The sequence below is a fragment of the Schistocerca gregaria genome, chromosome 5 (assembly GCF_023897955.1).
Source record: "Schistocerca gregaria isolate iqSchGreg1 chromosome 5, iqSchGreg1.2, whole genome shotgun sequence".
Taxonomy (NCBI): Eukaryota; Metazoa; Arthropoda; class Insecta; order Orthoptera; family Acrididae; genus Schistocerca; species Schistocerca gregaria.
Genome location: NC_064924.1, coordinates 404,881,385 through 404,909,278, shown reverse-complemented (window position 1 = coordinate 404,909,278; position 27,894 = coordinate 404,881,385). Strand labels below are relative to the sequence as shown.

At 39.4% G+C, this 27,894-nt stretch overlaps 1 protein-coding gene across 2 annotated transcripts in view; it reads right to left on the bottom strand.

The window, feature by feature from the left end:
• LOC126272446 (regulator of G-protein signaling 17) overlaps positions 1-27,894 on the bottom strand; it is a 1,065,106-nt gene that overhangs the window by 411,187 nt on the left and 626,025 nt on the right. The window contains exon 3 of one of the 2 annotated variants that reach the window (XM_049975320.1): positions 25,228-25,287. The exons of the other annotated variant lie outside the window; for it this stretch is intronic. Within the exon in view, the coding sequence (XP_049831277.1) occupies positions 25,228-25,287 (60 nt within the window). The remainder of the gene's footprint in view (positions 1-25,227; positions 25,288-27,894) is intronic. 2 annotated transcript variants of the gene reach the window in all.

Here is a 27,894-nt window from a genome sequence, read left to right as displayed (position 1 = left end):
TGCTTGTCCACCCTCTCCTTGAGTACTGCTGTGGGGTGTGGGATCGACGGAGTACGTCGAACTAGATCAAAGAAGGGTAACTCGTTACAGAATATCGCGAAATAGGGGAGAGAGTGCTGAGGTCATGATACTCCCATTGGGATGGCAGTCATTAAAACACAGGCGCTTTTCGTTGCGGGAGGATCTTCTCGTGAAATTTCAGTCACTAACTTTCTCCTAAGAATGCGAAAATGTTTATTTGGCGTCCAGCGTCCACCTACCTATGGAGAAATGATCATCACAATAAAATAAGAGAAATCAGAGCTCGTACGGAAAGATTTAAATGTTAATTTTTCACCGCGAGCTGTTCTAAAGTGGAACAGCAGAGAAGTAGGTTGAAGGGTGTTCATTGAACCCTCTGCCAGGTACTTGATTGTGAATTGCAGAGTAATCATGTAGTTACAGACGTAGAAGTAGAAGAGACGTTTTCACAGTAGCAAAGGTGAAGCTCATAGTTCTTAAGGTGTGTACTTTAGAGCTTATTTTTACTTGACTTTTTTTCTTGTTTTGAGTCACGCTAGCTCCTCCCAAAATATGGAAAGCAAAGAGCTTGCAGCAGAACAGGTCAACTGTCAGAGGTATCAGAATGACTTTCGGTTATAACTTGCGACTCGGTCGTTTCCAGACCAGGGACACTTACCTCAAATTGATACGTTTATCCTTTTCCAACATCCCTGAATATCAGTAAGATCATAATGGAACCACCATATAGACACCGCTATTCTTTACTTACAAGCTGTGATTGTTGACTCACAATTCCCATTGTGTAAGTGTTGCAGGATCGCATTTGTCTGATACTTCTGGTATATCAACGGAGGAAAGTGGTGGCATATCAAACTAATCTTCTTGTGATCCTTAAACGCATTTAAACGCGAAAGATAATGTGTGAAAAGAGTAGATCGAAATCAACATTTTGTATAATTACGAAACCAACAGTGGAGGTAGTTGCCCTTCATAGAAAAGGAAGGAAAACCTTTGAGTTTCGATTCGTCCGTGTTACATGCAAAGCAAAAGACTTACACTTTTCAATTCAGGGTATGTCACATCAGTAAATTCTTCACACACAGTTGTTTTGGAGTGTCATACAACAATGTTTCTTTAACGAAATTCATTGTCGTAAGAAGCAAGTCTGTAGCCATTAAACTATTAAGGATCTCAGAACGTCATTTCAGCATTAAAGGACGGGAAGTGAAAGATGGCCAAAAAAGTTCCTTGTTAAGAGAAAATGGTTGTGTGCCATTCGGAAAAACTCTTCGGGAAGCTCAATGGTTCGAATTGTTTCATTCTGAAAAGGCAGCTTTTCAACATAAATTTGCACTCGTAAAAATATTGTATATGCTTTGAACTATGACGATGAAATAAGTACGGTAGTTGAAAAAAAACGAATATGGAAATATGGAGCAACTAAGAAACACTAACACATAAAAAAGTATTTTAACTGAAGAAATAATTCTGAAGGCTCATTTGTAAGGTAACCTTTTTTTAAACTCAATTATGTCGAAACTATCATCTATCAGTTACGTTATTCTTCCATCGATGTCGTCAATTGTTTTCAGTTAAGATGGTGATATCACGCTTGTGTTTGTACAAATACAATAACATCAAGCGTATGACGAAACAGATCGGCACTGAGCAGTTATTAGAGAAGTGACAGAGTGATTCAAACGGGTAACCATGTTACTGAGCAGAATTTTCAATTAATTATGATTACGTCGGCACTCACATATGCTCATACTTCCTAATTATTGCACTTCTTTCATTACCTATATTATTTTGATCTCTTTGTCACATCGACTTATTTTTAATATAAAGTATTTCGACTTGTGATAGGAATGTAAGGTATATATAATTTATTTTTATTTTTTAGCGACTATAGTATTTGGTTCAGTGGTCTGACGATAATGTGTGTTAGATAAGTTATACACCCATACGTAATTTCCAATTTCCTGTTCACAACATTCAAGCATTCCATGATCAATTTGAGTGACAGAAAAAAAATTGTTGGAAGGTTCACTCTGATGTGTACATATAAGGCTACTCAACAGTAAAAATTTCAAATGTATAGAGTGAGGCTAACTTTGTACAATATAAAATACGGGTTTATTTATTTCTAAACGTTGTGTATCTGTTGTAGTTACGGAACATGCCGTTGTCTTCAAACAAGTTAGAAGCTTTTGCAGAATATGTATTATGTTTTCTACGCAGCTAGCATTAATATGAAAGACGAAGAGACTAGCTCACTTCATGAAATTCAACGCCATACGTTCCTGTCGTTGCCAAGGGCAACACAGGCGACACAGTAGCGATCTTCTCCTAAGCTTGTACTCGTCTACATAATTGCAGTGTTATTAATGATATTTGGTTTAGTAGTACGAATAATCACTAAGTACAAAAAGCTATTTACTACTCATCTGCCGCATAGCTAAAATAAATGCGAATAATGCGCCGTTTGTAATAGGGTTAGCTGATGAATTGTATTTGTGATTTTATTAATGTGTTGGCGTTAAACGACATTTTAGACGTACAAAAAAGTCACACGCATTATTTAATGAAAGAAAAATTTACTTTTATTAACGGTAAATAACAAAGAAATTTATATTGGAATAAGTGCCGAATATTGAATGTGGAGTATGTGCCCCGTGGCGCTCTCGGACGGACCAAGCGATGACTAGCAGTACGCTGAACGGCCACTAGAGTGCAGGGCAATACGCTTTCTACAGCAGCGCTGTGATCTGCTCAATAACATCCTATTTTGAAGTTGATGTCTGCTTGGCATTCAGCAATAAAATCCTGCGATATTAGAGGTATTACGCATCAGTGACAAAGATGGTTATTGTACTGCCCGTTTTTACCGTGGGCCATCCGTTTGTGAGTCCCTTCCCCACCTTCCCCCACCCCCTTACTCAGTTTCAGATGTTTTACAAAACCATCCGTTAAAGTTGTTATTGATGACTCAGTACCCTTCGAGGAAATACACGCTTTTAGAACATACTACACGATCAACTTTGCAACTTTGATATAGAAATGGTATCAATACGTGAATAATAGTGTTGACTGCATTGAATTGTTGGAAGTGTTGTAATACTATTCTGCCACACCTAAACGTAATGCAACAGTAGAGAGCATAATTTCTCTGCTAAACTTTCGGTGGACGGATGAGCTCACTGTTGTAAACATAAACCTCCTGTTGATTGAACTGTACAGCACGAAAAATGTAACATGTGTTTAGTACTGTGACAGAATTATTTGTAAAAAATATTTCTTAAAAAAGTCCAAGGAAATGGAAAATATGTGAAATAAATCACATTATCTGTATTCTCCCAGTTTTTGAACATTAAAATATTTTAACAATAGTGACGAATCGACAGCGCGAATCTCCTGTTTCCTATTGTCAGACAATAGTAGACTGCGTTCAGTTAACGTTTTCCTGGATAATAGCCCACAGACGTCGAAGATACCGTACCATATTATCTGTTGAAAATTTTCATTTCAGTGTATCGTTCTCGATAAATCTACCGTTTGTGGACACGGTTCGTTTTTATTTTGTGTGCATTCGTCTGCATTTTATGTTGTAAAGTACACTGAACGCTCTCTCCCTCTTCCTCTCTCCCTCCCTCCTTCCCTCTCTCATGGTCATGTTGATTCAAAGAAGCAGCTGATTAACAGAAAGAATGCGCAGCGCCACCTAGAGCTGTACAAATATCGTAATAACCGATCTGTGTAACAGTGATAGAATCGCCATAGTAATTATCCTCTGCGGAATAAAATATTGTATCGTGGAGCGATGACAATGAGTTATCTTTGCTGAACTGCCTGGTTAGCGCTTCAATCTTTACTATATAGAATGTATGGTTACGTGAGAGATTAGTTCACCCAAAAATCCCTCAAAAATTGTTCACTATGCCTTAAAAGGAATGGAAACAGCTACGCATTCAATGCACTGAAAGCATCGAGGAAAGCATTACCCAACACATAAAGCATGAAATTGTAGCAAACAGACGTCATAAATAGAATTAGTTAACCCCACCTAAATTTTTTATAGAGGAAAAGAAGTTTCTCTCATAGAATGGGCAAGGTTTCAGGAGGAACCTCTCGTATGAAACACTGTTTCTTTATTCACACGATATCTTGCACAAATTCGATGCAAGCTGAGCAGATGAATGCTGTCTTCTTAGATTTCCTAAAGGCGTACGTCTCCATACTAGGTCGTGGAATATTATCACATGCATAAAAAAGATGGATGAATTTTTAGTAGTAGAATCCAGTGTTGAGGACTGAAATATGTTTTGGGTTAATGTTATCTCTGATTCGTATTAGTATTCCTTGACATAAAATTTGTTTAGTTTTACTCTTTGGATCTAAAGTTGTTGTTCCTGAAGGAAAAGGCTTGCATTGTGTATTATTATATATCATATCTAACATTTTGGTGCCGCAACTAGGCATTCCAGAGTTTCGAAGGAAGCACTTGTTCGTGGTAGACGATCAGTCACGGCTTCTGCCCTCAACGCTGCTGGAATGAGAAATAACAGGGGAAACATCCCGGACATGGTAAGTAAGCTTACTCAGCTGTGCCATTACACATGTAGATCGTCGCTTATCGCTACATTTCCGTACTGAGTACGCGTAAGATTTGTTGCGACCACCTACTGCAGTTGTCTCTAAGATTCGTTGCGTTTCTGTCGCTCCATAACCCTATAGCCGCACGTGTTTACAATGAGCCTTGCACCATTGAACTTCTTTGGCGTACTCCGTCATCTGTGTCAGTAGGCTTTTGTAACAGCCATAGAATGGGAATATCTGTAGAATGAATATTGCGTACTGCGTTGTCCCGACATCCACCATTACAGTTTCATGACTGTTGTTTACAGTTTTACGCTAAGACAAACTTTAACTATACTATTCTGTACCCTATTTTCACACATTTAGTGAATAATAAGAGCAGTGGTGCTGTGTTGTTGCTGCTGAAGATGCAAATCAGTATTTGTCAAAGGAGGGAATGTTTGTTTAATAGGTGCGTATGCACAGCAAAGGACTAATTATGTTTCCACACTAATTAGAGACGCTTTACATGTTGTTTAACACCGAGATACAGTCTAATGTAGGCATAATATCTTAGGGCAAAATTTATGTGACTGTGTGGCCACATATTTATGAGACAATTGGCAGATGAACTCAATAATGTGGGAGTGTGCTGATAGTCAGTCCTTTCACCGTATATGCATTTCAAGCTATGTTCATGTGCAGATAAGGTTTATATATAAGGTTTTATATACAACACTCTGAATCGTTTTTCCATTTTACACATATTTTCAAGTCAATGCTCTCGTTTTAAAATAGTTATAGTTGGGACCTATACTACTACTACTACTGCTACGACAAAAAAGGAACAATTTCGTCCCTAAAAATATCTCAGAGTGTATAAATCGCAAATTTGCTTCATTTCAGAGTTTCTAGTCAATATTCACTTTGAGGTATTAACTAGGAAGTCATTTCTCGATGCCATCAAGGCGTAATTTATCAAGCAGAATAATACAGTAAAATGAGGCCCATAACTTTTCCTTTTCTTATAAAATAGAAAATTCAGCGAACCAGATGACTTAAGACAAGTTTATTCCAGAAGCCCAAAACAAATTATCAACATCTTAGTTGCAACAGCGTCCGCAGTTGTGATAAAATCCTTGAAGTATATGTTTGCCGCACTGGCTGTTATTGGTACAATTAAATCACAGTTTTATTTTATCCTGTTCACTACTTCGTAGTTTCTCTGTGTCTCACTTTTCTGTCGCACGTATCAGATATAAAGTAATTAAAATATAAAGAATAAAGCAAACAGTGGCACTTCAGTCAACAGAATAAGAAAGGAACTTACAAGGTATACGCTGTTAAATACACATACTCGTATTACAGCCAGCGCACTTGCCTACATCACAATTTTACAAGCAGCGCGTGACTGGTGTGACGGAAAATAAACACGAATTAAGTTAAGTTAAAAATTGTAACTATATAGTGAGGGAGGATATCATGTAATAAAATATTTACCAATAGAATATTTAAGCACGGGATTAGCCGAGCGGTCTAGGGCGCTGCAGTCATTGACTGTGCGGCTGGTCCCGGCGGAGGTTAGAGTCCTCCCTCGGGCATGGGTGTGTGTGTGTTTGTCCTTAGGATAATGTAGGTTAAGTATTGTGTAAGCTCTGGGACTGATGACCTTAGCAGTTAAGTCCCATAAGATTTCACACCCATTTGAACATTTGAATTGAGAGGCACCCACATGCCTTGCTCATACTGTGGCATCAAGCAGTCAGGCCTGCAAGATGAGTGGTCTGCCAAGCGAGTGGACTCACTCTTATTTATCGAGTAACATGAACTCTAGTACTCACAATTAAGTTACAAGTTATTCTCCTGTTTGAATATTACGGAAACGCACATTTGACTATTAGTAATTTACACAACTCTGACTGTTCACTACGCTCTGGCAATACCACATTTTCTTTTTTATTTAACGGCTTTGATCAACACGTGGCCATCGCACTGAATATGAATGGCGCACACATTATAAATCCTGTGTACCATGACAAACATACTATTCGAAAGAAAAGGCCACCAATCTTTTTCTTTTTACTATCTTATTTATTCCGATAAATTCTATAACCTAAACACACAAATTCTATAACCTACAACAATAACACATAAGAAAATTCGCCCAGTGGGCATGGCTTTACATTGGTGAGTCTCTATCTTATGGTCTCGTAACTATTTAACTCTACAGTGCACTTTCAGGATAGGATGGTGGATCTTTTTTGCTATATCTCACACTTCGAATCTCACACCCATCATCACGAAAATTTCCTCCAGACCGAGTGGTACAAAAAGGAACATGCATAACCCACTGCCTCTGAACCTATCTTACTACTCTCCCATGCAAACCACACATACTTAAATTACATGGAATGCATCACGCTGGCGACATACAATACATCACAAAGAATAGTCACAACGTTAGAATCACTTCACTTTCAGATTTCCCACTTGAATTAGTATTCATCCCAGTTTCACACAACACTGCCCCACTTCTTAACTTTTCTTTCCTACTACGAACTCTGGAGGATATATGCACGTCTTCCTGTCCAATGCGAGCCAAGTGGCGTTGCTGGATAGACGGCTGACTCACCTTACTTCTCTCTGAGTATTGGAGTTTGAATCAAGCGTCACACGGAAACATAACACGCAAAGTAATATTAAGAACATATTCGTCACACATGCGAGTCCTCAACTGATAGCATGGACGGGTACTTCTCTTTATCCTTTGTCTCATACACAGATTGAGACTCACACAGTACTCACCACGTGGAAGTACTCGTCTCTAATTTCAAGTCCTGCACACGCCATTTCTTAAATATTTCCAACTTATAGTACACACGCCAGTAATTCAGCTTAACTTTAGCACTCGAAAGTTTTTCAACTTAGTACTAGCACTCGCAAGTATTTCAACATATTGCTACACGTGGTTTCATTGTGACCATTGGTCACTTCCAAAGATTACTACGATCCACTTAATATTACCTGCCTGTCATTTAATTCTCCCCCCAAAACTTCCTGAAATAGAGAAATAATTATTCCAAACTACTCTTAAGTATTCCACATGCATCCCATTCTCTCCATTCTTTTGTCTTTACGGAGCACACCTAAGACAGGTCTTACCAACACAAGGTCCAGCGCCAGAGTGCTGAAACATGGCCGTTCTTCAGCTCATCTCGCACCTCCGTCGAGGTGGGGGAGCACCTTGCCACCGTATTGGTCAGCCACATTTCAGGAGCTCAAAGCTCAGATAAATTTCATCTCTTTGGTTCCACCAAAGGTGACCAAAGGACCGTCTCAAAGATGATCACATATTGCACATTCACTATCTGAGGTTAGCAGACAACCATACATTCATTCATTTCGCAGATCTCACCAAATTGGATGTAGAGATTTATTTTGTGGGAGTGCACATGAGATCAATTAAATAAATAAATTGTCATTCTTTCCTACACTGGTATCCGGCTTCGGTGTATTAACTGAAGCTGAGTTATTATTACAAAAAATATGTTGTTCTGACAAGAATAACGAAGAATGTTGTACCTATTTTCATTGTCGGGCAGTACTGTTCCCTTTCAGAATATATAGCTTAATTTCCGGATTTAAGAGTAATATGTATAACCCTAGATGTTACAAACAATAATTACACTGCATAGCGACAAGTGTAAGGGAGTACTGAACTATGCTAATGACACCTTGTGGCTGATTGATCAGAGATAAACCTGAGCGGATGGATGTACTCTATGTAGCTATCATGCTTTCAACCATGAATCTGACACAGTACAATATGTGAGTGCCAGGAAGGGAAAGAAGGATTATAGTTTCTTTATTATGTGTGCCAGTTTCAGAGACAGACCTTATGTACATTTTAATTCACATATAAAAAAATTTAAAGTAGCAGTCAGAACATTTTCGTGACAGTTGTTTAAAGAGTATGCAATTATGAGATCTAACAAGTAAAACAAGGAAGCAATAAGGGGCATCCACATAAAATATTCAATAATAATATATTGTTATTCTCTGAAAATTCTTTTGGTATTTTGTTGACTAATCAACCATTGGTGGCCTTATGCATTGTATATTAATTATATTCCTCCCCATGAACCAAGGATGTTGCTGTTGCCAGGGAGGCTTCGTGCCCCAGCTATACAGATAGCCATACTGTAGGTTCAACCAAGGTCTTGGGTTCAATTTCACCGGAGGGGTATCTGTTAAGAGGACAGACAAACCTACGGTTCCTGAAGAGGAGCAGCAGCCTTTCAGTGTACTCGCAGGGACAACAGTCTGCATGATTGACTGACCTGGCCTTGCAACATATACCAAAACGGCTGAAATCGAAGGAAAACTATAGCTGTAACTTTTCCCGAGGGCATGCAAATCTACTGTATGGTTAAATGATGATGGCATCCTCTTGAGTAAAGTATTCCGGAGGTAAAATAGTCTCCCATTCGGATCCCCGGACAGGAACTACTCAGGAGGATGTTGTCATCAGGCAAAACAAAACTGGCGTTCTACGTATCGGAGCGTGGAGTGTTAGATCCCTTAATCGGGCATGTAGGTTAGAAAACCTAAAAAGGGAAATAGATAGGTTGAAGTTAGAGATAGTGAAAATTAGTGAAGTTCGGTGGGAGCAGGAACAGGATTTTTGGTCAAGTGGATTCTGGTTTATAAATACAAAATCAAAAAGGGCTAATAGAGGAGGAGGTTTAATGATGAGCAAGAAAATAGAATGCGGGTAAGCTGTTACAAACAACATTGCGAATGCATTATCGTAGCCAAGATATACACAAAGCCCACACCCATTACAGTAGTACAAACTTATATGCCAACTAGTTCTGCAGATGATGAAGAGACTGAAGAAATATATGATGAGATAAAACAAATTATTCAGATATATAAGATTTTAATTGTGATGAGGAACTGGAATTAGATAGTAGAAAAACTAAAACAAGCAAAAATTTTAGATAAATATAGACGGGGGGAAAAGAATGAAAGAAAAAGTAGCCTGGTAGAATTTTGAACCGAAGCATAATTTAATCATGACTACCACGTGGTTTAAGAATCATAAAAGAAGGCTGTATATTTGAACGAGACCTGAAGACATTGGAAGTTTTTAAATTGATTATATATTGGTAAGGCAGAGATTTCGGAACCAGATTTTAAATTGTAAGATATTTCCAGGAGCAGACGTTATTGGTTATGAACCGTGGATTAAAACTAAAGAAACTGCAAAAACGTAGGAAATGGGACCTGGATAAGTTGAAAGAACCATAGTTTCAGAGAGAGCATTGGGCAACAACTGACCAGAACACGGATAAGGAATTCAGTAGAAGGCGAATGGATACCTTTAAGAGTGAAATAGTGAAGGCAGCTGAGGATCAAATATATGAAAAAGGCCTCGTAGAAATCCTTGGATAACATAGGAGATATTGAATTTAATTAATGAAAGGAGGAAATAGAATGCAGCAAATGATGCTTTCAAAATGGAGTACAAACGTCTAACAAATGAGATTGATAGGAAGTGCAAAATGTCTGAGCAGGAATGGGTGGAGGACAAATGTAAGAATATAGAAGTATATATCACGCGTAGAAACATAAATATTGCCCACACGAAAATTAAAGAGGCTTTCGTAGAAAAGAGAAACAGCTGTGAGAATATCAAGAGCTCAGATGGAAGTTAGTCCTAAGCTGAAAAAGGGAGATGAACTTGCAGACAGTATTTTAGAAAAGGATGAGGACGTAAATTAATAAGAAATTTTTGACATGATACTGAGAGAAGATTTTGACAGAGCAATGGACGGCATGAGGCGAAACAACGCCCCGGGAGAAGACGACTTTCCGTCGTATCCACAGATACTCCTTGGACAGCCAGCCATGACATCTCTCTTCCATCTTGTGTGTAAGGTACATGAGACAGGCTTCAAGAAGAAAGTAATAATTCCAATTCCAAAAAAGGTAGATGCTGACACGTTTGAATTATATCGAACTACCAGTTTCAAAGTCATTGTTGCAAAATACTAAGACGAGTACAATACGGAACAATGGAAAAACTGGTATAAGCCGACCTCGGGAAAGATCAGTTTGGATTCGGAAGAAATGTGGGCAGACGGGAGGCAGTACTGATCCCTCGACTTGTCTTAGAAGATAGGTTAAGGAAGGACAAACCTACGTTTTAGAATTTGTAGACTAAGAGAAGGCTGTTGATAATGTTGACTGGATACTCCTTCTGAAACTCTGAAGATAGCAGAGGTAAAATTCTGGGAACGAAATTCTATTTACAATTTGTACAGAAACCAGGCGGAAATTGTAAGAGTCGAGGGGCACGAAAGGGAAGCAGCAGTTGAGAAGGGAGTAAGACACGGTTGTATGTTATCTCCAATGTTATTCACTCTCTACACTGAGCAAGCAGTAAAAGTCGCGAAAGAAAAATTTGGAGAAGAAATTGAAGTTGAGAGAGAAGAAATAAAGGCTTTGAGGTTTGACGATGACACTGAAATTCTGCAAGAGACAGCAAATGACTTGGAAGAGATGCTGAACGGAATTGAAAGCATCTTGAAAGGAGGATACAAGATGAAAATCAACAAAAGCAAGACAAGAATAATTGAATGTAGTCGAATTAACTCAGGTCATGAAAATGGAGCAGGAAACGAGACTTTGAAAGTAGTAGATGAATTTTGCTATTTCGGCAGCAAAATAACTGAGAATGGCCGAAGTAGAGAGGGTATACAATGTAGACTGGCAGCGACAAGATACGTGTTTCTGAAGAAGAGAAATTTGTTAACATCGAATATACATTTATGTGTTACGAAGACTTTTTTGAAGGCATTTGTTTGAGTGTAGCCATGTATGGAAGAATAGATTCGGTCATAAATTTGATGATGTGGTTACCCTGCCACGGAAAAATATAAAATGCTACACGGCTTGCCAAACACGTAAGTCATGTCATAATGTTATCCATTTTGGTTAGGACACAAACGTAAAACTTACGAAGAAGTCAACGCTACCGTATAGTAGCAATACAACAAAATCATAAAGAAAACTTGAAGATGGTTGCAATATTTCCTCCCAGTGTAGAATAAGTAATATAAATGCAGATGTATATGTTAATGTACATTTAGTTTGGCGAACAGGAATGGATGATCAGAGACTATTGGGCAGAAATTGTATGCAATATTTTATCACCTGATGGTGATTGTGCATTATGCTGACCATATAAACTCACGTAACTGCTATTCGTTGGGTGTCTAAGTAGATGTTAAAACTGCGCTCTGAATTTTTTCGAAAGTACGTTAGCTAGTTGTGACTGATACAAGTAGGGTCTTTTTGTCCAAAACACATTCTGTACTGCGATTCGTAAACGAAGGAAGGGAAAACAGAAATAGAGAAAACTTTTATGACATAAGCAGATCTGGAGAAAGCCTCCAACAACGACGTAAACCATACGAAGATGTTCGGAAACCTAAATGCGAACGAGAGAACGTTTAGAGTCCCGTCGACGCTAGAATGAAGGCAGAAGGAGGGTTGGTATGAAGAACAGACACAGAGACATTTATAGTATGAGCGGTTACTAAAAGGATAATACTCATAAAGGCAATGTGTTATTAAAAATAGGACAAGGCGATATTACGGGTCGTTGGCACTGCTCTTACCCTTGAAAGGCGTAAAAGAAATGAAATTAAAAGTCAAAGCGGAAATGTGGAAAGAGATCTAAAAATAAACAAAAATTGGTTTTTTACTGTTTTTTGAGGGTTTCGTGACTTAATTGCGAGAATATCGGCTGGGTCTGCAGGCATTTTATTTTAGGAAATATGATTTTATGAAGAACATAGTGTTTAGTGTTAATGTTGTTTTTGTTATTAATCATCTATTCGGTATTGTGTAATCCTGTTCTCTTTCTTAGGCAATGGTATAGTGTAAATACAAAGTAGAGCGTCTCATCTACGACGTCATTAAGAAATCTTTCTCATAAAAATTTCTCGGAGATATAAAAAGAAAAAAATAGAAAAAGCAACTTTGTGCCTACTAATTTTGTTAGTTTGTAACTATTTTACGTTTATTAACGATAAATTCCCTGAACGGAAAAACGTTACACAAGAAAAGGAATTTGTTGATTTCAGAGCACTCCGTTTTATAAAGACAACAAAAAAATGAAAAGATTGTTGAGGCATTTATTCTTCTAACAGAGAAGTTACGGTTTGTTGTTCATATAAATTAGAGTTGAAATTATGAGCTGCGATCCCTTGTAGAGGTGTTATCAACAATAAACATTAAAATACTGACGACAGCAAATTAAATTTCTTTTACAATAGAAACTTCGTGACGAAGCGCATAAAATCACTCAAAATTAAATATCATCTCTGATGGCAAGCTCTATGGAAACTGACCAAGCAGTTAGAGATCAGAAGCTTTATGTCCATTTACACTGAACTGACCTATGATATTTTTCGAGATGCTTGTGAGAATGAACGTAGATGGAGAATTTCTCTCAGTAGTTATTAGGGAAAATGATAATTAAAACTGAGGTCATCGCTTAAAAGTACTAAACATATATTTTAATTCGTGATCAACTGTGGAATTGATGAATTTAAACATACAGAATGGGATATAAAAATTGCAATATCAGGAAGATAAATGTGAGCAACATGAGAATTACACTACAATATCGGTACAGGACAATTAGTAAATGATTAGGATCATAGAACTACGTGATACGCGGGTCTTAACCCCCACGTAATAATGAGCAAATCATTAGGAATGCAGAAATGTACGTCACCCCTAAAAATTCGCATATTATATACATAGGAATATACAAATAATCAATATTACAGATCTATATGTGATGTCTGATAATGAGAAATAACACATTACGTACGTTACTGTGTACAAATGATAAGGATTACAGTACAGAATATAACCAATGATTCCGAGAAGTCACAAATCAGAATACTAACAGAATGTTATTCATTAGGATTACAGGACTGTAAGTGACCTTCGAGGACCTTCAGATCAGGTAGATGACAATATATGCAACTGATTAAGATTATAAAACCGCACATGACCTCCGAATACGCGAAATTTGTATGGTATGTTGCTTCAGGTAGAGCCTTTCTACATCGTACTGTGAAATAAACGAAGGTCTAAATATGGTCCTAAAGAATGTCTTTCCAACCACTTTGCATCGATCTCGTATATAACACACTTCGCCATTCATTAACGTAAGCCACCAATTTGCGATCACCGCGATTTCGTCTAGTAGCTGAAGTCACTGTAGGAAAGCTTGAGACGGCTCTCTCACAAAAACATTACTATTTTCCACCCAGCGTCTCACTGACACGGCAGCCACATGGATGTTGTAGACTGATATGGTAAGCACGTGGTACTCGTATTAAAGCAGTGTCCAATTCGAGCACACCTCCAGCCATCCTGAATTTAGGTTTGCCGTGGTCTCTCTAAATCGCTAAGGGCAAACAATAGGAGTGTTTCTTTGAGAAGGACCCAGACAGATTCCTCCCCCATCTTTATCCTCTACGAGCAGTCATTCCGTTTCTAATGAGATTATCGTCGATCAGGTGCTAAACCCTAACATTTTTAAATCCTTTGTTAAAAATGAGGGCGACGTGCTTAGTAGGCAACGGAAACTAAAGGGATAGCAAGCGTATCAACAATCCAATCTCTCGCTGACACCGGCAAACTATTCATACTATCTGGTTCGCACTTTGCGCAGTGCTCCAGCTTCGAACGGAAACTGTGGACGACGATGTGTATTCCTTCACAGTGACGCAGAAACATATCGGTTATTCTGTGCTGTGGTCATATAGTTTGCTCAAGCACCCACTCGTCCCAGTGTGTGACCCTCGTTTATCAACTGATTCCACACTCCCAGAAGAAACCATTCCCAAAAGACCAAGCACTCTGTACTGTCTCACTCACTATAATTGTAGTCTGTGTCTGCGTTGAGGCTCGTTGTCTCGTTTTCATATTTGCACTTCGTTTGCGTGCTCTTCACTAAATGACTTTTCCATTTATATAAGACTGCTCACTGCTGGATGCAGCAGGATGTTATGTCTCTGCATTCTAAATCACGTACGGCCGGTTCACTGTTCCATACATCCTCTGTCTTTTGGTTCGTTCGGTCTATACTTTCCAGGTCCTAAATTTTACACAAACGTTACTGCTCAGTTACATAAAGATGTTAACGGAGTCATCAAATACATTACAGACATTGTAGATGAGAAATCTGTTAGTAAAGAAAAAAAAAAAAAACAAGGAAACGAAAATAACGTAAAACTGCAACCAGCCACACATTTTGCATGAATTATTTACTTCTCAACAACTTGTTAAATCCTTAGACCCACACTCAGGTGGAGCAAATATTTCTCGTACAAATTTCATATATATGCCTTGCAGTAGAATACTCCTTATTTTATGATTTACAAAAGCTTTTGCCTAATATGTACGGTCAATGCATTTGACTTACACGAGAAAAAGTTTTGCCTTACTTTACAAGCTAGGGGTCTGCTACATTGACATGTGGTATGCTGAACTATGAGCTACTCTAGGGACAGCGTGGTGGACGCTTTGAGTTTATGTCTATGTTTACACACGGAGTCAGACACATCAGTTAAGTGACTTGTTTCACCGTAGGAAACAACAGAATGACACAGCAATGGAGAGCTTCCTTGGTTATGTAGTCTCTTCCTGGAAATATTTTATTACTGTCCTAGATGGAAAAAGTAGGTTTAGTTTCTGAAACTAGTGGCAATGTTCAATTTAGAATTTCCTTCTCAGTCAATATAGTGTTTAGAACGAAATATTGTAGTAATATTTTATTTGTTTATCATAGTCGGTCATAAAAGATGCAGGCAGGATTGCTGTGAAAGTAGTTGTATACTTCTAATTCCTCAAAAAAAAATCCTTTGTAATTTTTTTTCTTTTTGAGAGAAAGGTGTACAGACGAATTTGTTGGAAGAATTAGAAATAAACATGTTCACTTCACAACGAAACCGAAAAAAGCCTTGATGTGCTCAAACCATCTTGCAAAAAATAATGTATGAGTAATTTTTTTAAACTCCTACAAACCGAGAAAACAAATACGCTTAAACCCAATGAATGGACTCTAGCGTAAAAAAAAGAAAATCCTGCGGCACGAACCCTTAACTCTATTTTGCCAATTAGGGGTGCTGCTTATGCATGTTGAATTTTGTTTTGTTTGAGGGGGGATGTATATAAAATTGGTCAAAAATGTTGAAACTTTTTACCAGTATATAGCTTTTTAGCATGTTAGAACACTGTCTGCAGTTTTCAGAGTTTATTTCGTGCTCTAACGTGATATAAAAACCATCTTGTTTCAACCAGTGCGCAGCGCCACGTCCCTTCTTCTACATGATTCTGTCCTTGTTTGCGATATGTTATTATTTCGTGCCACCAGAGAAGACATGGTAATACTGGGAGAATCGGGACCCTTAAGAGGCTAGGATTTGATGTACGTTGCTTCATTGAGAAACTACTGAAGAATATATATGTTGTGAGTGTTGCCAGTTTTGAAGCATCAGTGAAGGATATTGCCAAAGAGGCATGAAGATAAAAAAACAAAATGTATGACTATGACTAACATTAAGATCCTTGTTTCTGACATAAATGCCAATATAAACTTTTTTTCTGCATTTCCCATATTACCCGTAACTATCATTTCTCAGTGTGTAAGGAACATTTTCTGCTGAATCATTGGAGATAAAACGGTGAAATTTGATACAGCCACTGTAGGTACTATGACACGGCCTTCTGTGGTACAAAATTTTTCTAAGTGAGTTTCTGTCAACTTTTAAATTTAAATGAAATAAAAATTGCTATGTATCATACACATAAATTTAAAGAAATTGTTGTGGGAGTTCTAAGACTGATATTAAAAAACTGGTACACAAATGTGTTTATCTAGTTACTAAGAAAATTCTCACTTTTTGATAGTTAAGTAACGTCTGAGAAAATGTTCCTCATGTGGTCGTACGTGTTCTAAAAGTATTCAGCAACGTCCTGGTGAAATTATTTGACAAAAAATTGAAAAAAAAATCAGTTTATAGGCATTAACATAATGATAAATTAATTAAAACCTGGTTCAATTATTTCTGTTACATTAGCTTATATGTACCCTTTTATTTTCTCAGACTTCCCACTTAAGCACTATCAACATTTCCAAAATTAGGCATCTTTTGAAAAATGAAACATGGAAGGAAATGTAGTAGCCGGAATGGACTCGAATCTGCAACCATGGCGCTCACATCCTTCGTGGAATCGGACAGGGATACGAGAACAGAACGAGCTCCACAATTTCTCATTTAAGGTCCCATTCCGGTAGCAAAGCAGCGGCGGTGCCGGAGTGCGCGCTGGGGAAGGGACTGTCGGCCGGCGTGGCTAAGTGAAACGCATGGCTTGTCTCGCAGGGGAGCCTGCACCGGCTATTTCCTCCGCCAGAGCGCGCCTTCATTACTTGCCAGAGCCGGCTGCTACAAGCCCAAGGACGAAAGAACGCCAAGAAAACTCGTACGTCTGACCTGTCCGTTCATATCTTGTCTCCTGGTATAAATGCGAGGGGCGTCCAATAAGTAATGAAACACTTTTTTCCTTGACGAATTTGGCTTAAAAAGATAAAGAGGAATTCTTTGCTGCACGTCTCGGAATATTCACGCTTCAGCCTGTACAGTCTATAGTTTCATGAAGTTACGGTAGGTGGGGGCGCAATGCTGGTCTTCAAAATGATTTCTGTAACGGCGGTATGCTATAAGCACAGATATCAAGTTCCTTTTGGCAGGAAACCAGAGGATCGCCGATATTAATAGGCGCTTGCAGAATAGCCATTAGACCTGGCAGTGCACAAGAGCACGGTGAGTCGTTGGGCTCGGCGACTGTCATCCTAGCTACAAGGTCTAACAACGTGTCCGATCTCCCGCTTGCTGCAAGTCGCACACATTTGAGACTCCTGCGGTATTGGAAGTTGCAGACACTCTCATGCCAGGTGATCGACGGATCAAAGACAGACATCTCGCTGCACAGACGTTTCTGTTTGTGCTGTTGACACACTCTCACCACCTTATTGATGATGATGAGGTCCCATACTGCGAGGAGCGTAGGGGACGTGGTGGTTTGCTATTGCCTTCTTCCGACCGTAATGGGGATGAATGATGATGATGAAGACGACACAACAACATCCAGTCATCTCGAGGCAGGAAAAATCCCTGACCCCGCCTGGAATAGAACCAGGGACCCCGTGCGCGGGAAACGAGAACGCTACCGCAAGATCACGAGCTACGCACCACCACTTTTTTAGACGAGCATAAAGAGCAAGAAGGACCGTCTATGCGGAATTGCTTGGGCGTTACGAGGATGAACGTGACAATTCTTTGTCGAACATCTTCACAGAGATGAAACTTGTGTTCATTATTTAGAACCGGAAACATCACAGCGATCCATGGAATAATGACACACCACCTCTCCTCCAAACAAAAGGTTCAAAGCCGCACTCTCAGCCAGTAATGTAAAGGCATGGACTTCTACGGCTTTGAAGGGGTTATTCTCTTTGATGTCGTCCCTCATCGTGCAACGGTCAACTTGAATTATACCATGAAACCGTCAGTTAATTGAAGGAAAGGCTACAGAATGTTGTGGCCACAAAAATGCGAACGAACTTCCACATGACAACGCAAGACCCCACCCAAGTCTGCGTACGGAGATGAGCTCACAAAACTTCATTGGACTGTTCTTCCTCATCCACGCTGCAGCCCGGATCTGGCACCTTCCGACTATCTGTTTGACACAGCGAAGAAAGCACTCGGTGTAAAGCGGTATGTGATTGATGGGGAAGTTACGAGGGTTGCCCATAAAGTAATGCACCGCACTTTTTTATTCAACAATTCTTGGTTTAACATAATGAGAATTACACACACGAGCGAATGGTGTTTTATCTACGCACCCTATTTTTCCACTTATTCTCCGTCCTGTTGAATGGCCTTCCTACAGCGCGAAACAAGGGTGTGTACGCCCTGTAGGTATCAACCCTAGTCCTGGTGGCGGAGCCAGTGCTTCACTGTGTGACAATATCAGCTCGCTGCAACATGTCCGGTGTGACAGCGGTGGATGGTCTCCCCGACCGCAGCAAATCATGGAGCTCCGCCGAACCGCCTTATGATGACATCACCCTCAGTGCTCTGCGACTAACTGCACTTCTGTCGACAGCAGGTGCTCCATAGACTTTGCACATTCCCCACAGTTTCTTTCTCTGCAGTGACAAATTCAGTGACTGCGCGTTGCTTGTAACGTACATCTCCTAGAGACGCCATTTTGAAACTGTCCTGTAGCTACGCTCTGTTGGAAGTGACGGAAACTTGGCGCGCTCACTCAGGAGACTTCAACAATACGTACGTAACGTTTCGCGTTCGTATCAATGTTTTCGCCTGAGAAAAAAAAATGCGGTTTGTTACTTTCTGGTCAACCCTCGTATTAATCCAGCAAGACGTTGATTGGTACTACGACTAGTAAAGTGTTACCTCGCGGGCATACACGTCGTCTCAGTAAGGTGGTGTAAGGCTGTCGCACTGGACGTAGATTATGTCGAAAAATACTGTTTTGTAGCCATAGGAGTAGGGAATAGTATGGTATATTGGAATCATGACTAAAACCATCCTGCTATTAGAAAGAAATATGTCCTATTATGTATTGAATGCCATAAATCATCAACCAGTTGTTTATTCCTACAAACTAGTTTTCGATCCTTTTCAGGCTCATCTTCAGAAGGGGCACATAGACGTTAGATCTTTATTTCTATAGCGTGGCTATGGATACAGGCTCTGTGAATCTGCATCTGTATCGTCTTAGATACTTCGCAATCACCATACGGTGTCTCCCCTTTCACGATCCTCTCGCAAATGGAGCGAGGGAAAAATAACTGTCTAACTAACGCCTCCGTAAGAGCCCTAATTTCTATTTTGTTTCCACAGTCCTTATGTGAAACGTACATTGGTGACAGCAGAACCGTTCTGTAGTCATCCGCAAATGCTGGTTCTCTAAATTTTCTCAATAGTGTTTCGCGAAAGAACATCGTCTTCCCTGAAGGGTTTCCCATTTGACTTCACGAAGCGTCTCCCTAATAATCGCGTGTTGATCGAACCTACTAGTAACTAATGTAGCAGCACATCTCGGAATTGCTTCGACGTCTGTCTTTAATCCGACCTGGTTGAGATCACAGTGAGAATAAGTTACCCTTATAGATGAGCCACACTTTCCTAGATTTCTCCCAATAAACGGTAGGTTTCCTCCTACCGACCTTACATGCTCGTTCCGTTTCATATCGCATACACCTAGAAATTTCACCATCTTGACTGTATCAAGGATCACACTACTAGTACTGTATTCAAAAATTACAAATTTGTTTTTCCTACTCATCTTCGTTAACTGACGTTTTTCTACATTTAGAGCAAGCTGCCATTGATTGCACGAAATAGAATTTTTGTCTAAGTCATTCCGTATCCTCCTAGAGTCACACAATGATTACAGAGTTTCGTACACTACAGCGTCATTAGCAAATATTCGCAAATTGCATCTCTCCCTATTCCTTATATCAATTATGTATATAGAGAACGAGTGTCGTCACATAATACTTCTTTGGGGCACACCAGGCGATAGTGTTGTCTCTAATGAACACTTGCAGTCTAGGAAAACGTTGCCCTGCTGGGTTCTATTACATAATAAGTCTTCAAGCGACTCACTTATTTGGGAACCTAATCCGCATGCTCGGACCTTCGTTAACAGTCTGCAGTGAAACACTGTATCAGGAGACAGAAACAAAAACAGTCCGTTGAGCAATCGATTGTCTGAAAAGCATATTGAATAAGTACAGAATACACAGGTGATCATTGTTAAAAGTGTTTCAGTCATTCCTTGTTATGAAGAATGTTAGAAAAATACGTTCATAAAATGTTCATCGTAGGATTGGTATCGATGCATAAGGGCATCTCGTGTCCGATGGAAAAGGCATCGAAATGGTTACAGGAAGACAGACAAAAAAAATCTTTAATGTTCCACCACGTGTGAAAGTTACATGGCAAATTGTGCCGAAACACGAATTCCCTTAATTACTGCGTTAGTATAGGTTCACTTGAGAGCTTCCATTTGGATTGTCTGCTGGCACAGATTTATAGTGAGAACCATTATTTACATTTACACTGAATTGAGTTATTTTAATTGGCCATTGTCCACAGAGGTTGGTGACAATCAATATTTATACATATAGTAAAGAATGATTAATCTGAGAACAATAGGCAATTAAAATAAGACCTGCCAGATGGATAGTAACTACAGTGCCTCATATACACTGAGGTGACAAAGTAATGTGATAGCGATATGCACATTTACAGACGATGGTAGTATCGAATACACAAGGTATTAAAGAGTGGTGCGTTGGCGGACCTGTTATTTACACTCAGGTGAATTATATGAAAAGGTTTTCGGCGTGATCATGGCGGCACGACTTGTATTAAAAGACTTTGAACGCGAAATGGTAGTCGGAGCTAGACGCATGGGTCATTCGGTTCCAGAAAGCGTTAGGGAATTCAGTATTCCGAGATCCACAGTGTCAAGATTGTGCCAAGAATGCCAATTGTCAGGCATTGCCTCTCACCACGGGCAACGCAGTGGCCGACGGCCTCCACTTAACGACCGAGACCAGTGGCATTTGCGTAGATTTGTCAGTGCTAACAGACAAGCAACACTGCTTCAAGCAACCGCAAAAGTCAATGTGGGACGAGCGACGGATGTATCCGTTAGGATAGTGCGGCGAAATTTGGCGTTAATGGGCTATGGCAGCAGACGACCACGTCAGTGTCTTTACTAACAGCACGACATCGCAGTTGGTAAGAGCTGATTGTGGTGTTTGTGTGTGGCGCAGACCCCACGAGGCACTGTACAAGGTGGTGATGGTCCATGATGGTGTTTGATCTATTTACATGGAATGGACTGGGTCCTCTGGGTCCTCTGGCCCAACTGAACCGATCATCGACTGGAAATGGTTATGTTCGACTACCTGGAGACCATTTGCAGCCATTCATGGGCTTCATATTTCCAAACAATTATGGAATTTTTATAGATGACATTGCAGCAAGTCACAGGGCAACAAGTGTTCGCGGATTGTTTTGAAGAACGCTCTGGACAATTTGAGCGAATTATTTGGTCACCCAGATCGCCAGAAATCAGTTTCATGGTACATTTATGGGTCGTAATTGACAGGTGAGTTCATGCACAAATTCCTGCATTGTTAACACTTCAGCTATAGAGGCTGCAGGGCTCAATATTTCTGCAGGGGACTTCGAACGGCTTGTTGAGTCCATGCGACGTCGAGTTGCAGCGCTAGTTTCGCGCAGAAGGAAGTCTGACAAGATATTAGGAGGTATCTCATGACTATTGTCACATGTGCCATAGTAAATAAAACAATTTATTCCTCGACACAACGCTCAATATAAGTATCACTCATAGCGATACAATAAATATTTTTTCATCGTCTTATTCTAGAGCCAGTACCCTGTATCGCGCTATGCAGTTTGCTTATGCTCTGTCTGAAGAGGACACTGAAAAGGCTCAAAAAGTAGTTTAAAGGAGAGCAGAACTTCAGTGCTCAAACTAACATATAATGTTAGAGACAACAACAAATATATTCGTTCAGCAGCCAGGTTCAGAAGACACATAATGAGTGGGAGCTAAACATGCTTACTTAAGCCCGTTGCGAAAGAGATGAAGAAAAAGTACCTCCTTCAAGCATGGTTACACAAACACTGATTTGAGTTAGGTGTGACATCTTGACGCTCATATTGAGTCAGTAAACAGCATGTAGCGCTGTAGTGCCTGCTTGACAATCACAGCACATAACATGGAGCGTTATGTATGGCATGCAAGACTTCGGGATTTCACATCATTGGATTTCTTTGGATGGCGCCTACCCGTGTAGATTCACAAGAGAAATTAGTAGTAAGAATTCTTTCAGTGGCCACACGCGTAGGAAACACGCCGCAGATTTTCCGTCGATAAGGGAACGCATACTACGTCGCTACCGGCTCTGTGCTGAAGTTAATGATGCTCGTTTTAATCATTTGCTGTAACATCGATCAGTACAATAAAGGATGGGAAAATTTAACATTTCACTTTTTATGCTTTGTTTTTTCTATTTTCTGTCACAGTTGCATTTAAAAACTTTTGTTTTATGGTAACTAGTTCGGATTAAAATGTCCATTCTCAAACCATAGCCATAGGGTATGCAATTTTTGAGTGCAACTGTGACGGTAATTGGAAAAAGTAGATTTTAGTCATCCAAGTTAGTGTCCCTGCTCCTACATTATCTTTAAACTTCAATATACTTTTAACATTGTTTTAATATTTAAGCACATTCAGTGACCTCCTCTATACACCTAACTCAGTCAGTATGCATTTATGGCACCTGGTTGTTTCTGTCACCATTTTTGTGAGTTTAGGCCCCGAATTTTTGAACATATTGTGTTAAGTACCTTATAGTTGATCGGTGCTGTAAGTGAAAGTAGGTGCTGACATTTATTTTTCTACTTCATAACATAGATACAAATACATAAATGATCGAATGAAATATTTGACGAAGAATCATTGATTTTGTGTAGCCAGCTATCTGAATATACCATAACCGTACTGTGCTATTTTATATGTACTGAAATTGTGAAATTGTATTGTTAATGCGTGCGTTCGGAGCAGCTCTAGTAACCACCCTTCGGTATAGAAGTTCCTAACGAAATTGACTTGCTTGATGAATTTCTGAATATTGTGATCAGCCCGAAATGCATCGGTTCCAAAAGAATGAACAAACACGGTGATTTCAGAAGGATGCGATGCGTTTCACGGGAAACACCATTAAACCGAAATGGTGACGCCACACTGTCACTCCTGTTGACAGAGCCATAGTAGAAATATGTAGGCTAGAACTTCGTTGTCAGATTGGGTCGTGAGGAGCTACAGTGGTATTTGACTAGGAAGATCGAGTTTGAAATTGCTACCTCTGTGCTGAATCAGTCACTTGACAAAAGAAGGCTCTACGGGCTATGAATTCCATTCTGATCTTCAACATACATAACAATATTTTCCATTTCAGTTGCATCTTCTACACTGCACGCAACAGCTTTTCAAACTGTTTGACTTTAATCAACTGTCACATTGTAAAGCAGTACTAACTGTTAAAAGTAATGTTGACATAGCGATAATCTTATAATAATTCTTGTATGTGAACATGAATGTCAATGATTTGTGTATCTTCTATTAATGTGGGAATTACCCCGAAAATTTCTTTTTAGCTATCAGGTCTGTAATTAAGTTGCGTTTTGTCGACCCTATGTTTTGAATACTGCATTGGAATATTATTGTTTTAGTCTCTGTGTAAGCTAATTAGTTTGATAAAGCTGCTGTCAAGGAAAGTTGCCGATCAGTGACAAATTAAGCGCTTGTTTAAGGTGTTCTCATGCTGAGTATACAGTTTTGTTGTGTTGCTATTGATCTCGTAATTCTTGGTCAGAAGCCTAACATTAAGGCAAGATAAGTACCTGCAAGCATCTCTAATTTGCAGTTTTTGCCAAATACAAACATTAGATGGTGAAGACTGTTAATAATAGACGGGACATGTTAACAGTCGCACACGCTCTTAAACGGTCGCGACTCCATTAATGGAATTAAAAGAACTGTCGACTTACAAACCCATTCCAAGACAGTTCAAAGTGAAATTCATGCAGGGTTCAGCTTTTGGTTAGCTTATTCGTATGTACGTGTTCTCTCTCTTTTAGTCCGTTGTCTATTAGGTTACCTGGTGCTCTCATTGTACAGACTTATTTCTGATCTTTCCTATGTAGCCGGAAACTAAATTAAATCTACATTTACAAATTATTCTCCAGATGAAAATACCTTATAAGGGCGGAAACTCTGGCCTAACACTAATGGTAGTAACTACAGGTGACTCTACGATTTTTGGATTAAAGAGACTTTAAAAGGATAGTAAATGGCCAAACGTAGTTTCTTTATTCTCGCTGGAAAGTTAAGATAGAGGGATATAAAATATTAAAAAATTTCAGTCCAGAATTATTGTTAGCTCTGATAGAATAGTGGCAGTGTTAACTGGTTTCCTTAGTCCGTTGTTATTATTATTTACGGTAAATGTCTAGTTCGTGTTCATTCTCCTTTTTGTATGGACACAAGGTTACCCTGATATTTTTATTTATAGGATACTCGCACTAGAAAACTGATTAACAATTGGAAAATTATTTGAAATAGAAACTGGAGAAATACTTCCATCGATGTACTTCATACTGTGTCTCACTGCGCTTCTGTCATTAGGTCGTCGTAAATGGTATAAGCATAACTTCATTGATATGACTACAATTTCTAGGACTTTAACCAGTCGGAATCATTTTCTTTCAGTAAGTTTATCTGTTTGCTGAGTAACAAAGATTATCTGACTGCCTAAATGATCTCTCTTTTTCTAAAATTATCAATTGCCATGAACCAAATTTAGCCAGCCAGTGTATGTTTAGACCTATGTAAGTAAGTTCCTTATCGTTGTCTTACCCGTGTCCCACACGCCTGAGGCACATCACACTGCAGGGGGAGCGAGTGTGCTCCTGTATCCTGGAAAGGAAAACACACTACTCAGCCCTCCACTGTATTCAGTTCCGCATGCGGATTTCCCTAGCATAGGCTGAATTAGCCTCCTCTGTCTTTCTCTCCATTCACACGCCTGCGCACACACACGTTTCATACATGCGCACGAACCATAGCCCTCCCTCTCCCAGGAATCACATTGTACTCAGAATAGGAAAACTTCAAATATAATTAGTGTAATCCATTACAAAGCGGTTCTGAGTAAAGGGCGATAAGTCAGAATTTCGAAATATTACCACATTCTTGTCTTTTAGAGTCATCTTTCTTTGGACTGGAAACAAATATTTCTTCTCCTTCCTTCATTCTTTACGGCAGGACTTCCTTGAACAATTGTACTGTTTCCATACGTGAGTTACCAAACATCATATGTTTATATCAAACGTTTAATGACACCCGTTTTTGGTGTACGTCTTCTCTAATTTGCATAGTGAGTGTACGTTGTGTGAAGATTACATCGAAGTTATAGAAATAATTCAGTATGGCAAATCGTCGGAAGTTTTAGAACCTTCGGGAAGATTTCACTGTATTACAACAGAGCTTCCACCGAAAACTGATGTACTATCTACTAATAATTTTCATTAATTTTGAACACACTGAAACACAAAACTTTATGATCAATTTCCTGAAGAGGTTCTGAGTTTTAATAATGACCCACTGTTTCCTAATTATCGCATGAACTGAGACAGTGTTTTTATGGTGTGTAAATATGCAGGATATTAGCCTCTGCGTTGAAACAACGTTTATTTTAGATAGATTACTGGACATATCAGCGTACAGCGGTGTGGAAGTGGAAACAAAATACGGACGTTATACTCTTCGTAACGACGTTAAAAGCAGAAGGAAAGATATGTTGTGTACTCGTGGTTTGAGAGCTATGTAGCAATTAAAATATTTTAGGAAAAGTAGCCAAATTAAGTCTGCTGCTGCCATTTTTGTCCCTACACATGTCCGAGACTGTCGCCCATTAATGCCTTTAATTGCCTATATAAATTTAGGAAAAAATATATATTTCGTTATACTACGTAGAAAGTATTTTGCTCTAAAATATACTGGAAGCAACAAAGTAATAATAAGAATAATATCAGAAGTAATAATTTCAATCCAGGTATTCTTAAAGAATTTAATTCACTTCATGACGACAAGTCACAAAAATTGCCTTGTTTGGATGTAGTTATCGTGCACTACATATTCTAGGATCTCTAGTAAATGCTCTCTGAACAATTAGAACATGAAAAAGTCAAATCATGATTAACCTAAGGTGTACAGCAACGTTCTTAAAACTTCTCAAAGTTCAGGTGATGGGTTCGATGCTACATTTACAAATATTACTGTGGTGTGGTGAAGTTTTGCCACATGCTTGGAAAAAGTACCAATATTTGTTCTGTTCACAGAGGTTTGAGTTGTGTTCTTATACTAATAGTAACGTATGAGTATGACAGTGTTATCGTGCTTCCAAGTAAGAATATCTTTTGAAGTGTACCTATGTGAAAGTAGGTTGGCTGTTAGTTTCTTCTTGTTACATATTCCATATTGTAACGATATCCGTAACATACGTCACACTGCCGAGAAACCTGCTTGACATGAAGAAAACTATACAGGGTAAAGGGCTGAAGACTGTTGATGAAGCTATATAGTCACAACGGTATTTCCTACCGTCAGGTATAAACAATACTTTTTCTGGCTACTTTGGTTTGCTGGAGCGCTTGAGAGATTTTTTTACCAAACTGTATCAAATTTTAGATTTTCCCCCTTGAACCTTACCTGTCCATGTCGAACAACTAGCACATAATACACTACTGGACATTAACATACCACGAAATAGACGCGCTATAGACGCGAAATTTAACCGACAGAAAGAAGATGCTGTGATATGCAAAAGATTAGCTTTCACACAAGGTTGGCGCTGGAGGCGACACCTAAAACGTGCTGACATGAGGAAAGTTCCCAACCGATTTCCAAACAGCAGTTGACCGGCGTTTCCGGGTGAAACGTTGTTGTGATGCCTCGTGTAAGCTGGAGAAATACGTACCATCACGTTTCCGACTTTGATAAAGGTCGGATTGTAGCCTATCACGATTGCGGTTTATCGTATCGCGACATTGCTGCTCGCGTTGGTCGAGATCCAATGACTATTGGCAGAATATGGAATCGGTGGATTCAGGAGGGTAATACGGAACACCGTGCTGGATCCCAACGGCCTCGTATCACTAGCAGTCGAGATGACAGACATCTTATCCGCATGGCTGTAACGGATCATGCAGCCACGTCTCGATCCTTGAGTCAGCAGATGGGGACGTTTGCAATACAACAACCATCTGCACGAACAGTTCGGCGACGTTTGCAACAGCATGGACTATCAGCTCGGAGACCATGGCTGCGGTTACCCTTGACGCTGCATCACAGACAGGAGCGCCTGCGATGGTGTACTCAACAACGAACCTGGGTGCACGAATGGCAAAACGTCATTTTTTCGGTTGAATCCAGATTCTGTTCACAGCATCATGGTGGTCTCATCCGTGTTTGGCGACATCACGGTGAACGCACATTGGAAGCGTGTATTCGTCACCGCCATAC